General features: G+C 60.8%; 1 protein-coding gene and 1 long non-coding RNA gene across 5 annotated transcripts; one reads left to right on the top strand and one right to left on the bottom strand.

Annotated features, from left to right (window-relative positions):
- Positions 1–3,266: 3,266 nt before the first annotated feature.
- LOC141372863 (uncharacterized) lies at positions 3,267–4,932 on the top strand. Of its 3 annotated transcripts, none has more exons than XR_012378391.1 (3): positions 3,267–3,502; positions 4,061–4,132; positions 4,641–4,932. It is a non-coding gene; the product is annotated as an uncharacterized lncRNA (long non-coding RNA). The 3 variants fall into 3 exon arrangements; XR_012378390.1 differs by having other exon boundaries at positions 4,631–4,932; XR_012378392.1 differs by having other exon boundaries at positions 4,602–4,932.
- Positions 4,933–5,698: 766 nt separating this feature from the next.
- LOC112823445 (lymphocyte antigen 6E) lies at positions 5,699–9,395 on the bottom strand. Of its 2 annotated transcripts, none has more exons than XM_025871236.2 (4): positions 9,238–9,395; positions 7,251–7,394; positions 6,739–6,858; positions 5,699–6,661 (listed from the first exon to the last, which is right to left on the bottom strand). In XM_025871236.2, the coding sequence occupies exons 2-4, from the start codon at positions 7,300–7,302 to the stop codon at positions 6,441–6,443; spliced, it is 393 nt and encodes a 130-aa protein (XP_025727021.1). In that variant the 5' UTR covers positions 7,303–7,394; positions 9,238–9,395; the 3' UTR covers positions 5,699–6,440. The 2 variants fall into 2 exon arrangements, with proteins under 2 accessions (XP_025727021.1, XP_025727020.1); XM_025871235.2 differs by having other exon boundaries at positions 7,251–7,355.
- Positions 9,396–9,832: the final 437 nt, after the last annotated feature.

The following is a 9,832-nucleotide window of genomic DNA, read 5'->3' as shown; positions in this document are numbered from 1 at the left end:
ATGGAGCATCTGCCCGGGGCCTCCGGTGGCTGATGTGCTGGGGGGGGATGGGGGTGCCTTGCCATGAAGAACTGACTGCTTTCAATCCATGGAAAACACTAGAAATTTTTACAAGGGGAAATTACCCAATTTTGTATTTTAAGTAGTTAGAGGTCATTGATGGAAAACAGTAAAGATAGAAATCCATCAGGATCTGAGTGACATTCCAACACCTGTGGTCCTTACAGCCAACTTCCGTAGGAAACTGTCCCCAGTTGGGTTTTAAGTCAGTCGGGTACTGGGTTCAGCAGGTTCCCGGTGGAGTTCCTGTGGCCAGAAGCGGCTAGACCAGGGATGTGGGTAGGATCACATTAGACCAATGAGGAGGAAACCTCACATGGGGGTGTTAAGATCTGCAGCCAAGCTAGTTCCTTGGGTGGCTGTCCGTGCCCAAGACAGACGATTTTGTCTAAGACCAGGAATAAAGACAGGACATGAAGTTTCTGGGTCTTATTACCATTCCGGCCAGGGTACTGACTTCTAGTTATGAGGCAGGCTTTCCCCTCCCCTCCCAGGAGAGTAGCCAGGAGCTGGAGGATCATAGCCTGAGCAATCAGCATGGAAGTGTTCCAATAAGACCAGACTCCTTGGGATGCCTGGGTGGCTCAGTCAGTGAAGCATCTGCTTAAGGCTCAGGTCATATCCCAGGGTTCTGTGATCCAGTCCCACATTAGGCTCCTGGCTCAGTGGGGAGCCTGCTTCTCCCTCTCCCTCTGCTCCTCCCCCTGCTTATGCTTTCTCTCCAGCTCTCTCCCACTCTCTGTCAAATACATAAATAAAATCTTTAAAAAAAAGATTTATTAAAGAAAAAAAAAAAAGAAAGAAAAGACCATACTCCTTTCAAAGCCCCCGAAATGAGAGTAAAGGAAGAGAAAAGAAAGCATTCATCTAGTCTGCACCAACGGTGAGAGTCCAGATGAAAAGACAAATGCCCCATGTTGGGCACCAAATGATGTAGGAAATGTTGGGGTTCAGAGCAAACACTCAGGAAAGAATTTTTGAGACATTTTTGGTGCAAAAAGGTGGTTTTATGAAAGCATGGGACAGGACTTGGGGGCAGAAAGAAAAGCTGCCCTGGGGTCCTGAGGAGTGGCCCATTATATACTATCAAGTTGGGGGGGGTGGTTAGGGACAGCACAAGCCTCCCAGGTGTTTTGGAAGCAAGGTTTCCAGGACCCTGAGAGGGCTAGCTACTGTTAGGAGAAGGTCATTTATTACTGTCTAATAAAACCTTCATCAGGAGACCCTTCAGATGTGTATCGCTGGGCCATGTGCTTGGGGGAGTGATTGACAACATGTCTTGGGGGATAGAGACAAAGGAAGTTTCCAAAGGAATTTTTACATGTTAAGGTGGACTTACAGGATCCTGGGGGTTCGGGCTAGAATTGCTTGTTGCCCTTAGCAAAGTGTCAACATCCAGGCAGCTGAGCCCCTAGAGGAAGGTCACTCTGCCTGTTTCAAGGACTTGTGAATGGGCTGTAGGTAGTAAGGAAATTTAATTTTTCTTCTGCCTCTGTTCCCCTCATCAGCCGAAGCCCTGGGTCAGCTACTTTCATTCTGGCCCCCCGGAACCCAGGCCAGCGGGGGAAGGCTGCATGTCACTCTCTTGCAGGGTCCAGCTCTGCTCTACACCCCAGAGAACTCTTGGAAGAGGGGGGTCAGTTTATCCTCTGCTTGGGGAGGGGACAAAGGGGGTGCCCGACTGAGTCCCTCCCCGACTGTGAGTGTCAGGCTAAGGCGGACTCAGCCAAATTCCCAGCAGAGAACAGGTGGCACATCCAAATCAGGAAGGTAGCAAGAGCATGGCCTAAGGCGCTGTTTGGAGAGGGCTGCGCAGGACTCAGGAGCCATGCAGCGCCCCCTGCAGGCCCAACGGCAGGGACACCTGCTATCCCCTGTCCAGGCTGGAAAGGCGGCCAGAGGGGCAGTTGCTGTAGCTAGTTAGAAGTGATAGGACTGTCCCAGGAGACCCTGCAGGAGGGGGCCCGTGGGATCAATACCCCACTTTGATCTTCTCTTAGTCTCTGCTGGGCTCCCAATGGTCCCTCCCCCAGCCGTAGAAGCCCTCGTGAGTGTGGGGCTTGAGCAGCCTGCAGTCAGGCAGTGTCTGATGCCCCCACTGTCTGCCCTCTCCCACCCCCAAGCTTGCGCACACCCGCCAGGCTCTTCTCTCTGTGCCTTTCCCCATCCCCCAAATCCACTTCTTATGCCTTTTCCTTAGAGGCTCCCATCTTCCCACTTCACCTCCTCATGGTGAACGCAGCTAAGGGGACTCCAGAAAAAACTAACAAGGTGACAAGGGCTCCAAGGGAGGAGAAAGGGCATGTTTGAAAGATCCCCCGTGGGGACGTGAGGCAAGCTCTTTCCATGAGCTATCCCCACAGGCTGGAGCACAGCAGAGCAACGGCCTCACAGCTGGCCTGCTGACGTGACCCCTCAAAGCAGCACTCCTGGGCCAGCTGTGGGGTGACTGGCGGGGTCTCTGCGGGCCCGAGTCCTGGCCAGAGCTGTATTGTCTTCCCTTGGTCTTTTTTGTCCCCATCTCCAGCTCTGTTCTTCTCCCCACTTATCAGATCTCCTCCATCCCACCTGGGCCTACGGGCCAGCAGGCTGGGGAACCTTGGAAATTATGGGGGAGCAGGAGCAGGGCAATGGGGACAGATAGCATGGTCCGGGAGCGCAGGGCCTGCCTGGCCCGGGCCGGGCCGGGCCGAGGCCACCACAGGAGGAGGCCAGAGCTGGGGCAGGATCCCTCCACCTCCCAGGCTAGCAGGTGCAGGCGGCAGAGCCAGCAGCCTGGGAGGGGCAGGCGAGGGGGCAGGGGCCAGACACACCCATTCGCTCCCCAGAGAGAGACCCCCTCCCTGCGGGGATGCCAGCAAACCGGGGCCAGAACACAGAGCTGACTTTGGCTACTGAGATGGGGGGGGCCGTCACTGGACGGAGTTGGAAGTTTGAGCCCCAGTTGGGTGTAGAGATCGCTTAAAAAAGATTTTTTTTTTTTTTTTTGAGGCCGGGGAGTCTGGGCTCCTGACCACAGTGTGCCTGGCCCCTCACTGCAGCCTGGGCAGGATGCCAGGGCAGGGCGAGAGTCTGGGGCTCCTTCGGCCTGCCCTGCCCCTCCCCTCCCCGCCCTACCTGCCTCCCCCCACCCCCACCCCCGCTGCAGGAAATGGAAACTTAGAGCTCTGGGCTCCTCCTCCCACCCCTCCTCCTCCTTCTCACCCAGCCCCACCCCACCTCCCGCTGCTCCCACAGGCGGCCTGCAGCCGCCCAGCCTCCAGCCTCTCCCCTCCCTAGGGAGGAGCAGCAGGGCCCAGGGGGGCCACCAGCCTCTGGGCCCAGCCCTTAAGGACCTGGCCCTCCCACCCAGAGCAGAGGGAGTGCAGAGCCCGGGAGGGTCACCCACCCAGTAGGGCAAGTGGCTTCAAGCCCCCAGCCTCAGGGGGGCTTCTGAAAACGGGTAAGCATTACCATCTCTGAGTGCAGGTGTAGGAAGGGTAGTAAGAGATGAACAGCCCCTGGGAAACAGTAGGTGCCAGAGATGCAAGCCTAGGAGACTACTAGCAGGAAGGGAGCATGGGGTCCACAGGTGTCCTGCCACTGCCCCAGCATCAAGTCCAAGTTCCTGACCAGAGCTCTCAAGTTTCAGGTCCACTTGTGCAGCTTCCTTTTCCCAACCCACCATGGCCCGCAGGTCTCACCTCGCCAGTCTGAGCCACGCTAGTGAGGTCGCTTGATCTATGTTGAGTGAACAACACGGTGAATGCATTCTACCCAGGGACTCAGAGCCCCGAGGGGAATCGTCTGTGACAACACCTGCCAGTGTATCTGGGGGACATTCTGATTTCTAGCTCCTTGAATTCTTTTTCTTTAAAAAAAAAAAAAAAAAAACTTTTTTAAGCGATCTCTACACCCAACTGGGGCTCAAACTTCCAACTCTAAGATCAAGAGTTGCCCACTCCACAGAGCCAGCCAGGTGCCCCTTCTTTTGTTTTTAATGTTGGCCTGACCCATTCAGGCCAATTACATGCTCACTGCCCACTGAATCTCAATCAGGCTGCTCTGATGTCCTTCTGGATCCTTCTACAAGGTACTGGTTGGGCCTGGGTCTCCTTCCTCTTACCATCGTACTGGGGCAGATCCCTCCTGCCCAGCTTATTTGGGGGCTGTCTCTTCCTTGGGCATGATCACTGCGTTGTCACCTGGTTGTGTGTATTGGCTGGCTGTCCCCCTTTGGTGGCCGTGACGAGGACATTTCCATGCTTTCGTGCCCATGCCTGATCTCAGGGATTCCCTGGAGACGGGGCAGGATCCTGAGCCCCACGCTGACCGCTGTCCCACCCTGCTGGACAGTGTTCTGCGGTCGCTGGACACAGGCACACCAGAGCTTCTGGCCAGCCCAGGACAACCTGGGTGTGCGGGCGTGTGTGGGGCAGGGAAGCTGAAGGTACTGCATTTCGCAAAGGCTCCGTCTTGCTATTTCTCCGCTTGGTCACAGTGATTCATGTCCTGTAGTCTGCCTTGCATCTGTGTAAACCAGAGCTTGTTTTCTGCTCCAGGGGGAGCCAAGACAATTCATCGTTTTGAGTTCTTCCTAGGCCCCAAACACCTGGTAGAACGGGATCCCAAACACGTTCCAGGACACGAGCCTCCAACAAACCTGGGCCGATGCTGGCGTCAACACCCCCGTCCTCAGTGAATCTCGGACTAACACCCACTCTTCACCCGACACTCGCCTTTGATGGGACTCTACCCTGGATTCCTGAAGGAACAGTAGCCCGGACCCCTTTCTATTAGGAACTCCTAACCCGAAGGGACGGGGAGTCTCCCAGATGCTCCATCCACTATACTCTATCCCTTGCGCTCGTCAGTAAACTCTGCTCTCACTTCCTCCTGGCTCCCGTCTCATTTCTAGCCTGCATGAAGCCATGGACCCTCTCGGCCGGTCCTTCGGGGCCCCCTCTGGGTCCTCAGACCCAGCCTGCCAGCATCGAGTGGACGCCGACCTGTTCCACCTTCCCAGAGTTCCCCGACGTGCCGCAGCCTCCACCGTGCCCCCAGTGGGATCAAAGAAGCCCTGGGCTGCGAACACAGAGCCTTCCCCGGTAGCAGCCCCTGCAGATGGCTTCCCTGATCACCACAGACACAACGTGGCTTGCAGAGCAGAAGTGGGCTCAGGGCAGGGGTCTCACTCATCTGCTCACCGGGCCTCTGCCTGCCCAACCAGGTCTTCCTGTGCCCACCTCGGCCCGACGGCCCCCAGCATCCCATTCTCAAGTCCCAGAGAGCCAGGCGCTGGTGCCCATCCCGCATGCATGCTCCTGCAGGCTCCTCGCCTTCTCCTTGTCCAAACCCATTCCTCCCTCTGGAGGGTACTGCCTCCCTCCCAGAATCAGACTGGCCGCCCTCCCTGCTTCCCGTCCTGCCAGGTCCTGCCTGAGGATGAACTTCCCACATGGCCTGGCCTGGCACGGGAAAGAGTGCAGGATGCAGGTTAGGGAGGCCCCCTTCTAGGCCTTGAGGGCAGCGAGCTGTGGACTCGGGGGAGCCCTCTCCCCGATGTGGGCCTCAGGGCGGGGCTGTACCACAGGGGGACCCCCCACGTTGGGCCCCTGCTGGGAGGGGGACTCCCAAACATGCAGCCACAGCCAGTTCGTGAAAGGTGGAGAACATGTGTTTATTTGAGGCACCAAAGCAGCAGGCCGACTCCAATGTGGGGGTGGGGGGGACCGCAGCTCGGGGGGGGGGCTGATTCCTGGGTCCAGCAGCCTAAACCCAGATGCACTGGAAGCCCGTCTTCTTCCAAAAGGCCACCGTTAAAGTGGGTGAATGTGGGATGCAGAAAGGCCAGAGAGAAGCAGCTTTGTTGTTGGGGCTCAAGTGGCTCAGCCGCTGCCAAGGTTGGACTCCGGTCTCCACCCCCCACCATGCGCCGGCTCTGACAGGGCCGCACACTCCACGCATGCATGGGGGTGCACCCCCGTCCACACAGCTGAGGGGATGCGATCACCTCTGACAACAGCACGCTGGTCCCCCTGGGACGCAGCAGCACAAAGCACATCTCCCACCCCACCTGGGGACAGACGGAGCAGAGCCTGGGGTGCCCGTGCCCCTCCCAGGGTGTCCCCAGGACTCAGTTCTGACTCCAGGACCCTGGGCCTCTGGCCCTCAGCCCTTCCCAGGTTCCCTGAGGAGGTCACATCCCCGCCTGAGAAGTGAGGTCAGGGGCCGCCTCGGAGGGGAGATGGGGGCGCAGGGGGCAGGCCTGACCGTGGGCACTGACAGCGGGGAGCACTGGGATGGAGCAAGGGGCTTCCATGTCGTTTCGGGGGTTGGCGGGGGGGCGGGCCTTCCTTCCTGAGCTGGGGGAGTCTGGGCCAGCTGCTGGGCCCCAGCGGTCAGGGTCCGAGCCGCTGCAGGGTGGACAGCAGGCTGAGCAGGAGCCCGAGGCCCAGCACTGTGGTGCTGGCTTGCAGCCCCCGGCCGGCCGTGCTGAGGTTGCATAGGAAGCTCTGGCAGCAATAGGTGCCGACGGACGCCACGCCCAGGTTGATGCTGGGGCTGGGGCAGATCGGGGAGCAGCCCTTGTTCAGGGTGTGGCCGAAGTCCACCAGTTTCCCTGCACAGGACAGCAAGGCGGTGAGGGTGGGGGCGGGGGGGGCAGCCGCGTGGGGAGGGGTGGCGGCCAGCACTCACCGAGGCCGGCAGAGGCGGACACTGTGACGCAGTAGCTGTCCGAGTCCGCGCAGACAGTCGGCTTCAGGCAGTAGAAGTTACTGTTCTGGTTCGTGCACGAGAAGCACACCAGGGAATGGGCTGCAGAAGAAGGGGAGACGCTGCAGGTGACACCTGTCTCGGGCCCTGGGATGGCCTCCAGTGGTGCCCCCTGCCAGTCCTGAGCCAACACCCAACCACCTCCCAATCATTTGCCGAGGTTAATCGGGCAATCATCACACTCCAGACCCTGGCCCCAGAGGAGCTCCAGGGACGTCCCAAAGCACAGTGTGGTAAGTGTGTCAGGGTCAGAACTCAGGCCTCCAGGGGAGCAGCAAGGAGCAGGGACCCGCTTTGCTGGGGGAGAGGACCGTTCGGCCGGCCACAGCAGGCCAGGCAGGAACAGGCCTGAAGAGCCCCCGGGCAGCGCTTGGGGGAGTCCAGGAGGAAAGCACAGCTCAGCCGACGGCCCGGGGCCCCAAGGGGCATCTCACCTTGCTCCACACCCAGCAGGGCAGCCAGCAGCATGGGCAGGAAGACCTTCATTCTGGAGAGACTGGTGTCCGGTCTGGGGCCTCACAAAGCCAAAGATACTGGTCCTGCTTAGAGAACAACTCGGTGGGGGACCGGGCTGCCCACTGGGAGGATGGACCAGAGCCTCAGGCCCTGGGAGCTGCGCTGCCCCGCTTTGATAGATGGCGGGGCAGGCGGGAGGGGGCGCCTATCTCTGGCAGAAGCACAGCCAGCACACAGAGGGTCTTCCCCATTCCCGCCCCATTCCCGCCTACCCCTCAGTGCGCCCACTCCTCGTTGAGACCCCACCCCCAGCCTGTGACTGCTGCTGGGGCCAGATGACGGAGCTCATGAAAGATCTCAGGATCACACAGAAAGGAAGGCCAAGAGAATGGCCCCTGCTGGTGGTGCTGGGGCTGGGGGCAGAGTGGTCAGGAATATTAGCTGGCCTGCACCCTGGACTGTCCATGAGCCAGCTCCGTTCCTGACGTGAGGGACTCGGGCTGGGCTGGGCTGGGGGCCGAGCGCCCACCTCCAGCAGTTTCCTATGTTTCTCCCTATGTTATTCAAAGGTGACGACAGGGAACCTATAAATATCTGCTATTCCCCCATCTTGTGCCTGAAAAAGAGGTTCAGTGAGTCTCAGCTAGGTAGATAGGAGTCTATGGTGCCTGGTGCTCTCCACCAGGACCCTCTCCTGGGCAGAGACCAGTGGCAGTGGGTGGAGAAAGCACTGGGAGGGGAGCAGCTGGGGTTCTGGTTCCCTGTTGGGCAGGAGGCATGGTGTGGGAGGAGCAGTCTGGTGCCTTCTTCAGCTGGGGATGCCGTGGGTGGGGGAAGGGCATTCTGGGCCTGGAGAGCAGGTCCCAGGCACTGGGAAGAAGAGTGCCAGGGAGACAACAGGCTTTCCTGGCCCAGTTCTGGGCCTGGGATGACATCCTGGGGTCGGGGACAGGAGCTGCAGATGCCCAAGAGTAGTGCCAAGCCCAGCTCCAGATCCAGGTAGTTCAGGGAGAAAGGAGCCTCAGTTTCCTCTTCTGTAAAGTGAGGTTTGGGCCTGGAGAAACTGAGCTGTTCTCAAGGAAGCTCTGGAATGCACAGCCACCGGTCACAGCCTGTGTCCCCACTGTCCCCTGCCAGGCACCCAACCAAACAGGCCCCACTGGGCTGAGTCGGGGCACTGGCTGGAGTGGATGGACATGAGCAGGGTCAGGCCAAGGGGGCACTGAGGGGAACCAGTGGGCCTCGGGGACAATGCCATCTGGGATCCAGACTGCCCACTCCCCCCCCCCCTCCCTGCCCCAGGCTCACATGGCTGATTTCTGACAGGGCCAGGCATCCAGTGACTGGGGGCCACTACAGAGGTAGGAGCTAGTCCTTGTCCCCAAAGTCGGAAGGAGCCAGATGGCTCAGCAGGGGGGGTGGGGAGTGGGGGGCGCTGGGGGTGGAGGCTCCTAGGCACCTCATACGCTTGCATAATCTTTGGCAAACAAGGAGCTTTCACCCCTTCCCAGAGTAGGCTCCAGTCCCCAGGGTGGTCCACCAGGAAGGGCACTCAATTCTTCCCATCCTGCTGCCCCGCCAAGATCCCAGGCCCCTTCTTAAGTCAGCAACGATGCCCCTCACCAGTCCCCACGGGAGAGGTGAGGGGGAACCTAGAGTCGGGTGATGGGCCCCAAGCCTGCGCGGCTCTGGGTCACCCAGCCAGAGAGGGCGCCTGGTGTTGGTCGGCGCCGGCTCCAGCCCCGATCTCGGGAAATATTCGGAAGGGCTGGGAGGGCTGGGGGATGGGAGTGGAGGCTCAGCCCCCCCCAAGCGCCAAGCCCACCCGTAAGCCCGGACTCCCAGCCTCCTCCAGTTCCTCCCGCGTCTCTCCCGGCACCCTGCTCGCCCCTCCCCTCCGTCCTGCCCGGTGTCAAGGGGGTCGTCTCGGCTCCCCCAGCCCCGGTCCGGGCCCCGCCGACTCACGCGGGGCAGACGCAGGTCCACGGCCTCGCTGAACTACCCAAGTCTGGAGCCCAAGCGCACGACAGCCCGGGACTCCCGGCAGCCGGCAGCCGCGGCGGGCGGGGGACAGCAGGCGGAGTCGGCGCTCGTGCTGGCAAGGGGAGCAGGGGCGAGCTCGGGGCGCAGGGGCGGGCGGGGCGGAGTCGGCGCTCCCGCGGGCGGGGGAGGAAGCAGGGGCGGAGTCGGGGCTCCCGCGGGGGGGCGCGGGGTTGGCGTTCCTGGGGGCGGGGGCAGACTCCGAGTTCCCCGAGCGGGTGGGGCTGGCAGGCCTCCACCCCGGGCCCCAAGCCCAGCCCCAGGGAGGTGTCGCTGGCCCGTCCGGCCGGTCCTTCTGGTCCCCACGCGGGGCGCGCGTCATCGCGGGGCAGCCGGGCGACGTGTGGCGAGCGTGTGGGGGCGGGGACGGGGGCCCACCGGTAGCCGGCCGCACTCAGGGAGGGCTCGCGTCCCTTCGGCCGAGTGCCGTGGAAGCGTTTCAGACCCCGGGGCCGGGGCCGGTTGGGGGCGGGGAGGATGCCGGGAGCTTGCCTCTAGCTCGCCGTCCCCTCTGCCCCGG

The sequence above is a fragment of the Callorhinus ursinus genome, unplaced genomic scaffold, assembly GCF_003265705.2.
Source record: "Callorhinus ursinus isolate GAN/ISIS: 27379988/994484 unplaced genomic scaffold, GSC_fseal_2.0 scaffold5, whole genome shotgun sequence".
In the NCBI taxonomy this organism is placed as follows: Eukaryota; Metazoa; Chordata; class Mammalia; order Carnivora; family Otariidae; genus Callorhinus; species Callorhinus ursinus.
The sequence above is the reverse complement of the archived record's forward strand: the minus strand, read 5'-3'. Positions and strand labels throughout refer to the sequence as shown.